We start from the raw sequence: 14992 nt of genomic DNA, 5'->3' as shown, positions 1-14992 counted from the left end.
AGTTTTTTTAATAATTTTAACTATAGTAACATCAAAAAATTTTTCAAAATTTTTAAACTATATATTTCAAAATATTCAAACATTTACACACTTCAAAAAATTTTTCTACAATTTCTACAGTAAATTATAATAAAATTTTAAACAAACATTCAAAAACTCACTTGCCAAATAGGGCATTTATCTTATAGAATTCAGCTAAAACTCTATTTTATAATCCAATTCAGCACTTAAATTTAATGAATTCAAATTTTAATATATTCAAACGAGTTTGATAATAAAAAATTAAACATCTAAATTAATTAAATAATACTAAATTTTCTAGACAAAACTTACTTTAAAAAATAAGTGATAAACTATTCACTTATCACCAAATATAAATAAACCAAAATGCATTAAATTTAATACTTAACAATTTAATAATTAAATTGATTCAAATTTTAGATTTTAAATTTCAAATTTCAGTTTTCAAATTTCAATTTTATCAAACACACCCTAAGACACTAGGTAGAAAATTTGCAAATTCTCAACTCAGTTTTACAATAGCTTTCAATTATTAGATTGGATTCAGAGTTTACGTTGTTTTCAGAAAACCATTTTAAAATCTCAAGTCACTCAATGACAACCATTCGGATGCAATTCTTGTTTCAGATTTCATAATCCCATAAGGTTTAGCCTCTATGTATAGAAAAAAATGGAAAACCAGATTATGATTCAGCAGATTCCACATAGAAAAAAATACGGGATAGTCCACAATTTATGCGTGGTTGTACTTTTCTGGGAATCAAGCTTCTCCTTGACGGTAGTATCTAGTCGAATAACATGATGAAGAATTCACCACTTAGTCGGAAAAATGCAAACAGAAGTTCAGGGTGAAATTACAGTTCAACTAGAGATACATCTTAAGTTGGGAAGCCATAGGTAAAACCACAAACAAATGCATGAGATTAAGATCTCAAAGTCAGTCATCTTGAAAATCCCGAAGGCCCAATTGTCCCTACTTAAGCAGTATACAACACTATCCACGCATCTTTGAACAGAAATAAGGTTGCAGATGTAAATAACAGATTTCAACATAAAACAAAGAAGCCAATGAGAGCTCAGTTATGGCCTTTGTTATTATCACTCTCCATCTCTTCTGCATCCTCAAACCGCTGATCATTTATTTGAAGCTGCAAAAAAAATTGACAAAACAGTTTTGTAAGAATTGAACTTTTAAAGGGAAAGAGTTGACATTTAAACGATCTATGAGAGGATGAAATGGCCGACTAAGTAACCTCACAACCCCCAAGGTCTCCCTGCGCCCCCCCCCCCCCCCCCAAAAAAAAAACCCTCCAAAAAAAAAACACAATGTCCCACCACAAAGGAAGCATAATGTCACACAAGGCTCCAAAAAAATGGAAAGGATGACCATCTGGAATAATCACAAATTTTATCTGTGGATACCTCTAACTCAAATTTGCATGGAATCCATCATGTATCTTAGGCAGCTTGCTCAGTTGAGTCTTTACAGTATTTACACTACTTCCCTATCTAAACTTCCTCTGTGCCAACCAGCCTATGAGAAGTTGGAAATGACCTCATAGAACAATCAGAAATTTTACTTGTGACTACCCCTAACTCAAATTTGGCAAGGAATCCATTGTGAGTCCTGTGCATCCTGGTTTTTTGCGTCCTTGTAGTATTTACACAAGTTCCCCATCTAAACCTCCCCTGTTCCATTGAGCCTAGGAAAATTTGGTCTATACTTAATTCAATAGTGAAAACAGAAATGGGATAAATTTTTGGGAAAGGTACATGCACATCATTAGACTTGACAGCAGAAATACCATTGACCAGCTTCTAGGTTAAATTGTAAAAGTAACGGCTATTCATTAACATGTAAGTTAAAGGTAGGAAGAAAATCACTAGAGATACCTGAAGCACTGTATGCGCTAAGTCAGGATCCCCATTAGAACAACCAATTGAATGCAAGGGATATTCAGACTCCTCAACATCTACAGCAGTAGTGCAGCGATGAATGAGTAGAGAAAAAGAAATCCAGAGCAACAGTCAGGACAATCGGCTATCAAGAAAACACAAAAGACTAGAGCCAAACCTGTACCCCCAGTTTCTAGTTGATCTGCACTGAATACCCAATTATGCTCTCCTTCATCCTCTATAAAAAGCATCATTAGTACAAAAATGCAATAGTTATTTGAAAAGCAATAGTCAAAACGGCATCAACAGAAACAAAAATTATATACCAATCATAATTATAATTACCATCAACTGGTTCAGGATTAAGCTCAGCACATTCACAGAAAATCTCGAACAGAGTATCCACTGTTCAGAATATGACGAAAATCAAAAGCATAAGATACACAGGAAAAGGACAAAGAACTCGGAAGTCATAAATAAAACCATAAAACTAGGAACAGATGGCCTACATTGATCAGGATCTGATGGCACTAGTCTCATCTCAGTAACCTTTGACAAATCTAATGTCTCATTGCTCTCAGCATCAGAATCCTCTGATTCATCCTCCTCAACACCATTCTCAATCTGGAATCAAGGTAAAAATGTATACTTCATATCCTATAATCATCCGAATAGGGGAATTATTATGAGTGCAGAAAATTAATAGACATTCACAAGTAAAGCAAATATTCCAGAAAACTCAGTAGTACCAGAATCCTTTATCCCAAAGCATCTTTGACATATGACTTAGATGCCTATGATGGACAAACCTCTAGAGTTTAGATAATTACTCCCATACTAAATTTCACGATTAACTCAAACATCAAATGGATCAGCACTCGATTGAATGCTCAGCAGTGGTTAGCCAAGTAACCGGAACCTCCAAAAATACCATCAGTACTGCCCCAGACTCAATCTCACTAAGCACATCGCCAAATCTCGCTTCCAAAAACAAACTTCTATTTTACAGGGTTTTTACATGAACGTGAATTAATAATCTAACAAGCAGCCGTATCAACAAAGAAGTTTTACAGCACCATTCACGAACTCCTAGTCTGGTTCTTTAATTGAATCAGGAATAAATAGTTATAAGCCCTAACAAGCTCAAACCTTAAACCCTAACAGTATCAACAAAAATAAAAAAAGATAATGGAGTCGTTAGAAATAGCTTCAACAAAAGGATGTCTCTACCTGAGTGTAAATACAAGGAGATGGATAAGCTTCTGGGTCTCGAGAAACGGCGTGAAGCGACACCGCTAAGAAACCCACCGCATAACCCCTGCCTCTGTCAGTATCACTTAACCACACCACTTGCCTATACAATTTTTAAACAGTTCATTCGCATTTCCATAAGCTGAAGATATATGTGAAGAAGAGAATTAGGGAAAGGACGGAATGATTAGTTACTTGGTGGAGATGTAGAGAGTTCCAGGGGATTCAGGCGGGCGGTTTCCGATGACGATCGAGACGCCAGACTGGACGTGCACTTGTTCCTCCCCGTTGTCGGTGTCGAGGACTGGTTGTCCGGCGCCGTCGCCGACTCTCTCCGTTACAAGTCTTAACCCCGTCGCCATCTTTATGCTCCGTTTGTGGTAATTCTTGTACAGGATGCTTCAGCGTTGTATTCTCAGGTTTAGCAAAAAGTACCGGCAAAATCACTTATGCGGGGTGGGGGTCCCAGCAAACCTTGAAATTTAGGCTTTGTTTGGAAACCAATTTTTCAAGAAAAATAGCGACGTTTCTCGTCAACACATTTTTCAATTATCGTTTTATCATACATATATCAAATCGTTACATTAATTTTCTTACAAAAAATTTAGAAAAATACAATTCAAACAAAGCCTTATGTTTTGCATGCGAAACATATCTCATATTTCGTCCAATGTATTTGTTTATCTTTTCACTATTAATTTTTATGCCCTTTGTAAAATCAAGTTGATTAAATTTAAATTTAATTTAAGTTTTTGAATACTTTTTAAACTAAATACACCATGTGACACACACGAGTCATTTTTGTAGGTGCAAAAAAGATTTTATTTGTAATTAAACAAATCACTCAATGAACATTCATTGTTGCTCTTAAAAAAAATTTGCAGCGAAACAAATTACCCAACCTACATTTATTTTTTCCTTAAAAAAGTGAGATTTGATCATTTGTGTGGATTACGTGGTAGATTTAAACTAAAAAATGGTTAGAAATCTAGATTGAGACTAATTTTGACTAATTTAATTTTGTAAGGGACCTAAAATCAGCAAAACCCGGGACCTGATGGGATATGTACAGTATTTTACCAGAAATTTTGGCATGGCATCTGGTAGGGGCTAGTATGGTGGACTTTGTCATGAAAACCTTTCAAAATAAGACAATGCTGATAGAGGTGAATGGTACTCTGATTTCTTTAATTCCAAAGGTGGCAAACCCAACAAACATCACTCAATTTAGACCGATTTCACTTTGCAATGTTTCTTACAAAACAATAACGAAGATCTTGGTTGAGAGAATTCGTCCAATAATGGCAGAGCTAGTGGCCCCAGATCAAAGTAGCTTTTTATTCTCGGAGGCAAATTAGCGATAATGCAATTATTGCGCAAGATATTATACCAAGGAAACAAGGGAGAACAGGCTACATGGCAGTTAAAATTGATTTAGAGAAAGCCTGTGACCATCTACTTTGGAGATGGTGAATTTTCCTAAGAGCCTCATTTCTCAGATCATGAACTGTGTACAGGCATCAAGCATGGAAGTTTTATGGAATGGAGAACGCATTGCACCTTTCATACCATCTAGAGGTCTCCGTTAAGGGACCCCCTATCACCATATCTCTTTGTGCTTTGCATGGAAAAGGTTGGGGCATCTACTCAGTAGAGAAGTCACGAAGGGAATTTGGAAACCTGGTAGGACTTCCAGAAGAGGTCCGGCAGTCTCTCATCTTTTTTTTGGCGGATGGTCTCATACTTTTTACTGAAGCAAGCTTGCAACAAGCTAGAGTCTTACAAGGGGTATTGGAAAGATTTTGTGACTTGTCAGGACAAAAGGTAAGCATTGGGAAATCAAGACTTTTTTGCTCAAAGAATGTGAAGTGGGACTAGGCAGAGCATATCAGGGATAGAACAGGAGTGAGCTTAACAAATAATCTGGGAAAATATCTTGGAATCCTGTTGTTACACTCTAGGGTAAACAGAAGAACATATGATGAAATCTTGGAAAAGGTTCATAAGAGGTTACAGGGATGGAAGGGTAGGTGCCTCTCATACGCAGACAGAGCTCTATTGGTCAAATCCGTTGTATCTACCATATCAATATATGCTATGCAAACTTCCTTGTTACCGGCTAATATTACTGCTGGCATTGAGAAGAGAATAAGGAATTTCATTTGGGGAGATGGAGAAAAAAGGAGAATGCACCTGATCAACTGGAATATGATTACACAGCCTAAGAATAGAGGGGGGCTGGGGGTTCAAAAATTGAAGAGAGTAAATAGAGCCATGCTTGCAAAAACATGCTGGAGATTCTTAAAACAAAAAGTCGCCATATGGGCCAAAGTACTTGGGGGGAAGTATAGAGTCAACAACATGGCTTAAGGGTTGACAAAAAGTGGAAGCTAGTTTCACCAATTAGTGAAGCTATGTAATTGCTGTAGACAACGATCAGAAGAAAGAAAAATCATACTAATACACGTAACATTTGCAACCCAAAGTTCCATACATTGAGAGTATAAAAGAAACTTTTACTTGAAGCTGAAAATTAAAATTCATGAAGAACTGAATATTCCTCTCATCCCACCAGATGTCTACACTTCAAAACTGTTAACCAAAAAAGCACTCCCTATGTGCCATAAATATTGAAGCATAAGGATATTGAAGCATAAGGAGGTGGGGTTGGATATGTAACATTCCCAGCCACCACCTCCTACCTAACTATGATGCTCTGACAAAGAAAGTTAAGAATCAGCAATTGTAACTTCAACTTCTACACCAGGCTCAATAGTGATCGAGGTGATTTGCTTCACCACATCTGGAGAGCTGAAAAGGTCAATCACCCGCTTGTGAACTCGGAGCTCAAATGTATCCCAGGTGTTAGTTCCTGCAGGAAAAAGAAATATCAAGAAAATGAGTGTTCAATAAACATATATTCGAAATAGAAGGGTCAGTGATTAATATCCTCAAAAGCACATCATAGGCACAAAGGATCTTGTTAAATTTAACAAAGGCATCGACTGCTCAACATTATTAACAATAAAAAAACACTTGAGCAATTTAGAACGTTCCTCAAAAGCACATCATAGGCACAAGGGATCTTGTTAAATTTCACAAAGGCATAGACTGCTCAACATTAGTAACAATAAAAAGACAATTGAGCAATTTAGAACGTTGCCCCAACCCTTCCCTGTCCCCTCCAAAAAAAATGGAACAAAGATAAATGCATGCATTATAATCTTCTATCTCGAGGACGAAAAAATAATATAAACTAATTCCCCAGTCTCCTTGAATCAGTACAACAATGATACAAAACTAGAATCAAAGGACAATTCCCTTGGTAAAAAATGACTGCAAGCAACAGAAATGGCCAAATGGGTTCTAATAATAATGCAACATGATTCTGACCAACTAAAACCAAAGACTAATAACATCAGAGAAAAGTTCTTGTTATTTGATCCTAAAACATAACAGAACAAATCAAAAAGTTCAAGGCACCCTGTCTCTGTTTCCAAATACAATTATATTGCAGCTAAAAATCACAACTCCTCTGGCCACTTTTTAAGACTAAAAAAAATCCAAAATTTTCTTCAGTATCCAAAGCTTAACAGCCAATATTTCATTCCCATATTCAATACCCAGTCCTTCAAATTGACAACATACTAATGACATTTAAACAAAAACACATTTACCAATCGTCCACAGTTCAACAAATGTAACAAGAAAATAAAAATCAGCAACAACAATTACAATTAAACTTCAAATACTATAAGGTTATTAATCCTAACATCAACGTCAACAAATATTTGGTCTACAATACTCAAATGCCATAAAACAGCATTTTTCCTATTTTTTTTTTCCTGGATTCAGAGCGTTACACATCACATATTCATTCAAATGGCACAAATAAATAAGCAGAAATCAAGAAGTTACCTTCACCGCAAGGAGACTTCCTAGTAGTGATGTGAAGAACCTTTGTGGGCATTCTTACAGGTCCCTTCACCCTGAGTCGCTTATCCTTGGCCCCACGAACCAGATCAGCACAAACTACGCAAATATATATCCCAACAATACCCAAAAAGAAAAAAAAATTTGAGACACAGGAATGTAGATAAATCGGCACAATTAGAACAGGTTACATATAAGATAAAACCGGATGTTCTTATGAACCCCAGGGTTTGTTAAAATAGGCTAGAGGGTTTTAATTAAAAGAACAAAAAAAATTAACCTTTCTCGAGGTTCTTGACGTTTTTGGAGGAAAGTGTGATCCTAATCTTATGAACCTGCTCCTGAGGCTCCTCCATACCAACCTTTGCCGGCTTCACTGCTTGGTATGCCATTTTTTCAATAACCCTTTTGGCTGCTGCTTACCTTTTTCAAGCCCCAAAAAACAAATCAAAATTGTTGAAATGAATAAACCGAGCACTTCCCTAGAACTATACTCGATAAGTCGGCAAAAAATTAAAACATATACCGCCAAACAAAGCATCCTCTAAGATCTAAAGGGAAGGAGAGACAAAGGAAGTACCCGAGGAAGAGGAGGCCGACAGAATGATACTGCAGCGACGCTGGGCTTTGTTTCCTTCTTTTGTGGGAAGCGCTGTGGAAAACAAAACTAGGGTTTTTAAGGGGCCTGGGTTTCCAGAGGGGTGGGTTTATATACGGATAATTTCAGATACCTCCCTTGAGGTTTCTTACAATTTCACTATCATCCCCTGAATTTTTGAAAATATAACTTACCTCCTCTATAAGTCATTTGGGGCTCAATGCTTATCTCATGAATGGCCAAATGATTTTACTATCCTTATAACTTAGGAAATATTATGTGTACTAAATTAACCATGATTTTGAATATTAAAAAAATTTGAAAATCTTGAATACTAAACTTTATAATGATAATTGTTAACATTTTAAAATTCTTTTTGTATATTCTAGTAGTTCTTGTAATTTTTTTCTCCTAAAAAAAGATTAAAATTTCTATTCAAATATTATTATTTCATAAATTTTTTATACGAATAACAAGATGAATATGAAAATATACAAAAAAAAACGTAAAGTATTAAAATATGTTACAATTAGATTTTATTAAGTTATAAATAAAATGTGACTGCACATAAATATAATCTTACGACCCAATCCAACTCTTTCCTTGTCCAGTAGAGTTTTCAAACTCAGTTAAGTTGCCATAAACCACTTACAGATCATTTTAGTTCATTTTAGTTTTCGGAGACGTAAAACCGCGTCAAAATTTTGAAAATTTTCTCACCATCCGAGCCAACAATAATAAGTAGAACCCAAATCCTAATAATGCCAATTAGATATTTGAGGACTTCACAATCTTATTGATATTGTATTTAACGTAGAATGAGTGAATTCCACAATCTCATCTAAAGTATTTACTTTGAACCAATGAAAGACTCCAACCTTACAGAGAGAAGAATTTGAACTTCAGAGTTAGGAATCTCATATAGTTACATGAGTAATCTCTTCCTGCTGAGCTGGGGTATTGATCGTAGAGTCTCCACTGGGCCAAAAAAGTGCAGGTCACCTTTGATTTTGGACACTTAGAACAACATTGGCCATCAGAGTCGCAGCTTTAGAGACTTGTTTTTTACATATTATTTCTCAGTAAAATCCATAAAATGACTCATAACATAATTTACAATTTACAAATAAATAAATAAAGAAACGCGACCATCCTATTGGAAATTTTCAGATTAAAGGCTCCCTAAACAAAACATGGAGGGCAGAATAGACGAAGATGAAATTAATTTGCCCACAGACGAGGTAAATATGAAATTGATTTGGCCTCTCGATCTACTGCCCTTAAAGATTGAATAGTTTTCAATTTTGAAATAAATGTGCCTACATCAGCCCAGTGGCTTCCCATATTAGAGCACATCCCATATTTTCAACTTTTATTCAGGGAACGAAAAATACTTTTGGAAGTCTATTTTCCATGACCTAATCGCATTCACAACAAACCCCTTTTGGCCTCTAAGCAATGTAATGCTTTTCACTTCAACTTGTAGCATCATCCACGGAAAGAAGCCTTGTTTGCATTAAACATCACAAGCAAAAGTAAATCATGAATGAAAATGAACAGGAAATAAAGTTGCCAGCTGCAGGTATTTAGTTAAATCTATCTAGAAGAACATCAAAAGCATCATCCTGAACTGTAATCCACTGTCAATCATATCACAAAATTTGGCTTAACAAAGAAGTTTTTCCAAACTAATGGAAGATAACACGGCACTCCTTAGACAGCTTATGAATATCTGCTACCCAAAAAGATCCAAGTCATCTCCTTGAGCCTAGGCCACAAGGGTGCTGGCAGTAGTAGATTCACTGCAAGAAAGAGTTTCATCAGCATTTGGTCAAAAAAAAAAACTGAAAACAAGTTGCGATAACGTAATGACCAAGCATAGAAGTCAACTGTCTTAAAAAAAAAAGTCCTAACGCAGGGTCATTGCTAAAAGATAATCATCACTATTCAGACTGCTGTCGAGTATAACATGCTCCACTAATACTAAAAGCATCACACAACCAAAAAATGTTTTGAAAACAACTTCAAAACGTACAAATGGAGTGTAGATGCAATGAAAAACCATTGCAGAAGCACAGGACAGCCACGCGCACTACTGGACAACATAGATAAGGAACCTCAAAAAACTCCATACATCAATTCTTTCTAAAACTACTGGACAACGCATGTAAGGAAGGAACCTCAAACAACACCACAAACCAATTCTTTCCAAACCAACAAGAACTCCTATGCTGACTATCTTATGGAAAGTTCCAATGGTACAACATGAAGATTGCCTTGATAGGCAAAAAAAAATGGGGGAAGGTATTCCATACTAGTGGAAGAGATTGTGATGAAGTATTTAAAGATGATTGAGGGTGGCAGCCAATCTTTTATCACTACACAGTAAAAAGTGTGGAAAGCTCTCCAAAGCGTGCGTCATTAAGGCTGAAGGAGAAAACTTCATCCAGATCAGATTTTTTTATTTTGACACGTATGAATGAGAGTTTATATGATTTTTATGCTAAGGATGCAGAATAAAACCAACTCATAGGCCGATAACCTATTTCCCATTTCCTCCGCCAGATCACCAATGAGGTATTTAAAGAAGCAAAGGAAAATCCCAAGAGTTAAAACAGCTACAAGTCCTAACCAGAAAACTGGCATCTCAGTATATTCTAATGAAAACGCAACGCGACAGAACATTTCATTATCAAAGAACAGACGTTAATCAGTTAACCAAACCCATTGGACGGACTTCAACGACGCTTAAAAGAAAAAATCAACAAGGACAAATGGGGAATGAGAGGGCATACTATTTCCAGTTGGGAGGGAGCTTCTTGGTCTTCTTGTAGTAGCGAGCGAGACGGTGAATCCTGCTCTCCACCAGAATCAATCTGAACTTGGAATCCTTGTCCTTCCTGTTCCTCTCCAAATGCTTCCTGATTGCGACGGCCTTCTTGATCAGATGGTACAGATCCTCCGGAATCTCAGGTGCAAGCCCTGCCCTCCGAACCGGAAAAAAGCACTAATATTGTTATAAAAAATTTAAACAAAATAATGCTAATACACTAAGGAAAATGATATTGAATTGTTTTCTTTTGTTTTTTATTTTTTTTGAAATATACCGTGAGCCTTGAGGATACGCAAGATCTTGCTGCCAGTGACACTCTTAACCTGCGCTATACCATGAGAGTCACGAAGAATCACACCGATCTGAGACGGTGTCATTCCCCTCTTTGCAAACTTGCAGATGTTATCTTCAACCTATCAATTTTCCAGAACAAGTTCCAAAAAAAAAAAAGAAAAAAATAGAACAATAAGAACGTATGCTTGTACATCCGGAAAAGTAGTAACATAACGAAATTCTACTAACATCCTGGGAGGAGATCTTCAGCCAGCTTGGGGGAGTTCTCTTGTAAGGGAGAGCCGATGCAGAAATACCCTTACTGGATTTGACAATCACCGGAAAATTTAAAAAAAAAAAAAAAAAAAAAGTCAGCCTCTGCTTTACAAATGAATTAAAATGAGCATGAGTAATCTCATTTGTTGTTTCTTTGTTTGAGAGGAAGAGAAAGCAAACCCGCGACTATGCATACGACCCATTGTGACGGAGTGTGGCGCTGGTAGCGGAGGCGCGATGTGCTCAACGACCGACTTTTACCTTCGAATGGCCACAAACCCTAGCACTCCTCTAAAGTCTAAACTGGATGTGTTACTAGGGTTTAAACCATATAAAGCCGACGGCTTCCTCGGCCGGTCAAAATGTCGCAACTGCCCTTATATTTTAACTAATTGACATTGGGCCTCTAACTTTAGCTGTTGGCTCTGTTTTGGACCGATATGTTGAGAGAACAGGCGCCTACGCACTGGCCCAAATTAATGGATCCGTCCGTCTCAAAACAGATACATGTGGACTGATGTGAAGATTTATGGTTCGGCTGAGGGGGAAAGGAATTATGGTAGCAATGATTGTGCTATCACGTTTCCCATTAGAATTGTCACTTGTTTTTCGGGATGACATTCAGAGAGTGGGTATTAACGCAGAAGGCGCTGGTTTTGGGAGATTTGATTAGATTGCATCCGTCCTAACCCTTCTAATTAGATCCTGTTCTGGTGCCGCACACAAGAATCAGCTCAGACAGAAATAGGTTGGGAGGTCTTTGAATTGGATGAAGCCGTTGGCTGTCACAACAGGTACAGACCCGAAACTGTGAAGTCGAAACGAAAGATGCCAGTTTGCTGATAACCGGAGTCGAAGAGGAAATTACCATACTATTCATTTACTGATCAGAATCCTACTCATTACGTACACATTCTGCTTATTATGTACCTATAGGACTTGGTCCCAATGCAAGCAATTTAGATTCAGCTGAAAACTTATTGCTGAGACAGAGGCAGAGCAGAGCCGATTAAATCTCAAAGAACCACAAGCCCATAAAGTCATTGTAACAGCCCACCACGAGAAGTCCAGACACTCAATAAGAACGTACTCAGAATGAATGTCCACACACGAATTCGTTAAAGAGAGAAAAGCAGATACACCAAATTAAAGCTCAACCCGACTCGAACTGTACAAACAGGTTGATCAGAGCACCAAACATCTGTATGCTGAAGTACATCTAGATCCGAAATACTTATCCTGATACTTGTCCATTTCAGGATTCTAAGAACAAAATACAAGAAAATAAAAAATCCTCTCAAATATATTAAGAACAGTTTTTTTCCCTCCTCATCTGACATAAACGAGTAGTGAGACTAAAATGAGGCAGGCTCTGAAAATGAAAACCCACTTCAAAATGATGAATCAGAAGGTACGCCAGAAAATTCACGTTCCTGCTTCGTGCCAATCAACAATACAATCACTGCTTTGAACCACCTGTAAAAGACAAACATAAATCAGAAAACTTTTTGTTTTGATTTAAAAAGATGGTCTAGCCTGAAGGATTGTGCACAACAATGTCAGTTGCTTCATGCAAACCATCAATATAGCAGCTCAACACTTTTTGAACTTGCAAACTTCATATCGTATTCAATATTAAACACAACAAAAGATCTTCCACTTTGCTAGCACAACTTACTCAACAACATCTCAGATAAACAGCTAAAATTGACATAAACGATGTCAAAATTCTAGTCAAATCCTTCTACGACTTGTATAACATGGGAGGTAGCATATGCGTAGGACTGGTCAGGATAGAAACCTAAATCTTCAAAACAGCACGGTTTATTCTACAAGATAAAGTGAAATGATCATAGGAAATTAAATTGAACTCGTGAAAAGAAATGTTGTAAGAGAACAAGCATCTATAAGCAATAAATAGCAATCATTTGCGCCTATCAGGGGCAATGAAGATTCACAATGTCTATTTAACTGTGAGGGCAAGGTAGGATATTCATCTGCAGAACTTCACCAACAGAATTTACTGCAGGACAAATGAGTGGGGAGAATTATGTCAGACAGCTAAATCTTGTGAACCATTTATGCTATGCACAGGAGTTTAGTGATATCTCTTTTGCATTCTCTCAGTATCCTCCCATTGTACTCCATTTGAAACAAATATTTCTCTAACTCCAAATATGGTCATTAATTGCAAGTCAGACTTGACAAAAGCTTCAATGTGCAATACCAACAGCATCTCATTTTCAAAGAAGGCATAAAAGGAAAAATATGACGGAACAATAGCAATCTTTCAGGGAAGTATATAAGTTATATACATGTTATTCCCTTAACGTCCAACTGCAACATATCATTTGCATTGGTTTAAAGGAGAACATTACTCTTGGCTTCAGATAATGCAATAAAGTCGCACGAATCTGAACAAGTCATGCAACCCATATCCTATGAAGCCATGTAAAAGGTGTAAAACTTCTTTCTACCTATTGTATTCCAACACCATCCTCAGTCCAAAATCAAGTTCACTACTTTATTGTACAAAAGCTCTCTCTCTCTCTCTCGGTTACTTCTTGGTGCATTAACAACGTAGTAAGTTGTATATAGCTGAAAGCTAAGACAGACCTAATGTCTTGAGTCAGACAAGTTAGACACAGAAAGTATTGAGGTTTCCCTCATTTCAAAATTTTTGGAGTGATGGAAGGAATTGATAAAGAGAGAAAGGTTCAATACTTATTTCAAATGTGAGAAGTACAAGAGAAAAAGGATTGGACAAACATCACATTGGGTGTACATACACATACGGATTTCCTTTCTCTGGTTCCTTTCAAAGAGGGAGGAGAAATCCTTGGGATTTTCATTCCCAACTAAGGCTTCATATTAGAAGGTTTTAATTTATTACAGATGAATATGCCTCCAAAACTATACTCCAAAACACATAACAAGAACTTTACACTGTATGCCAATTCCCCAATCTCATGGTCAATTTATGGATTAAGGAAAGCTGCATCACTGAGGGGCTAAAACTTCTCCGCAATCCCAGAAGCCACATAAGGGGCTTTGAGCTATAAAATCACTTGATCAATCTCTATTTGAATATTACGACGCGACTGCATAGAAAAGGACAAATAAACAACATATTCAAGAACATGATGTATGTCATATCCATACCAAACATCATTACAGGTCTCATTCCATCTTCGGGAGTTCAGAAAATGTATGCATTTGCATATAAGACGATACGTAAATGATTCGTTTTCCCGTCAACAATAGGTAAAGAAAATGAAAAACAACCAAATATAAACCAAGTTTGTAAAACATGAAACCCTAGGTCATACTCACAGGAGGAAAAAATCACTTAGCCACCATCCTGGCAATGAAGTCCTCGTAGCGGATCTTGCCATCGGATCCAACATCCACCTCTCGGATCCACTCATCAAACTCCGCAGGCTCCAGCTTCTCCCCGATACTGGTCAAAATGTGCCTGAGATCCGAAACGACAACGAATCCGGTCCCATCCTTATCAAGGACCTTGAATGCGTCCCGGAGTTGGCGATCAAAGGGCTCACGCTTGAGATGCTTCGACATTAGGTCTAAAAATCGGTTGAAATCGAAAGCAGCGTTGAGCTTTTCCTCGTTGATTATGGCCTTGAGTTGGGCTTGGGTCGGGTTTCCACCCAATGAACGCATCAGAATCCCTAGCTCCGACGGGGCGATCTTTCCGTCGCCGTCGGTATCGAAGAGCGTGAAGGCTTCTTTCATGGAAGAAACTTGGTCGTCGCTCAGATCTTTTCCCATTTTTCTTCAATTTTTCTTTGCTTTTTTGGGCTCTCTTTCTAACTTTCTTTCCTGCCTGTTGCCTTTCCCTTCCGGTATACCGCTTTAAACATGTGCGCTGGATTTTTGTTTTTGAACGGAGG

At 37.2% G+C, this 14992-nt stretch overlaps 4 protein-coding genes across 5 annotated transcripts; all 4 read right to left on the bottom strand.

The window, feature by feature from the left end:
* Positions 1–919: 919 nt before the first annotated feature.
* Positions 920–3628, bottom strand: LOC113725131 (chloride conductance regulatory protein ICln). The gene is made up of 7 exons (XM_027248123.2): positions 3364–3628; positions 3148–3271; positions 2427–2541; positions 2263–2322; positions 2096–2155; positions 1915–1994; positions 920–1169 (listed from the first exon to the last, which is right to left on the bottom strand). The coding sequence occupies exons 1-7, from the start codon at positions 3528–3530 to the stop codon at positions 1098–1100; spliced, it is 678 nt and encodes a 225-aa protein (XP_027103924.1). The 5' UTR covers positions 3531–3628; the 3' UTR covers positions 920–1097.
* Positions 3629–5607: 1979 nt separating this feature from the next.
* LOC113725130 (small ribosomal subunit protein uS10z/uS10x) lies at positions 5608–7818 on the bottom strand. Its single transcript, XM_027248122.2, has 4 exons — positions 7682–7818; positions 7382–7524; positions 7087–7200; positions 5608–6040 (listed from the first exon to the last, which is right to left on the bottom strand). The coding sequence occupies exons 2-4, from the start codon at positions 7491–7493 to the stop codon at positions 5898–5900; spliced, it is 369 nt and encodes a 122-aa protein (XP_027103923.1). The 5' UTR covers positions 7494–7524; positions 7682–7818; the 3' UTR covers positions 5608–5897.
* Positions 7819–9190: 1372 nt separating this feature from the next.
* LOC113725129 (small ribosomal subunit protein uS15) lies at positions 9191–11417 on the bottom strand. Its single transcript, XM_027248121.2, has 5 exons — positions 11262–11417; positions 11055–11127; positions 10807–10945; positions 10495–10681; positions 9191–9501 (listed from the first exon to the last, which is right to left on the bottom strand). Exons 1-5 carry the CDS (start codon positions 11282–11284, stop codon positions 9468–9470), a joined length of 456 nt encoding a protein of 151 aa, XP_027103922.1. The 5' UTR covers positions 11285–11417; the 3' UTR covers positions 9191–9467.
* Positions 11418–12362: 945 nt separating this feature from the next.
* LOC113725128 (probable calcium-binding protein CML13) lies at positions 12363–14992 on the bottom strand. Of its 2 annotated transcripts, none has more exons than XM_027248120.2 (2): positions 14415–14989; positions 12363–12557 (listed from the first exon to the last, which is right to left on the bottom strand). In XM_027248120.2, the coding sequence occupies exon 1, from the start codon at positions 14868–14870 to the stop codon at positions 14427–14429; it is 444 nt and encodes a 147-aa protein (XP_027103921.1). In that variant the 5' UTR covers positions 14871–14989; the 3' UTR covers positions 12363–12557; positions 14415–14426. The 2 variants fall into 2 exon arrangements, with proteins under 2 accessions (XP_027103921.1, XP_071929695.1); XM_072073594.1 differs by lacking the exon at positions 12363–12557 and adding an exon at positions 13984–14182 and having other exon boundaries at positions 14415–14992.

This window comes from Coffea arabica, chromosome 2c, assembly GCF_036785885.1.
Source record: "Coffea arabica cultivar ET-39 chromosome 2c, Coffea Arabica ET-39 HiFi, whole genome shotgun sequence".
NCBI classification, from domain to species: Eukaryota; Viridiplantae; Streptophyta; class Magnoliopsida; order Gentianales; family Rubiaceae; genus Coffea; species Coffea arabica.
This window is presented reverse-complemented; position numbering and strand designations above follow the sequence as displayed.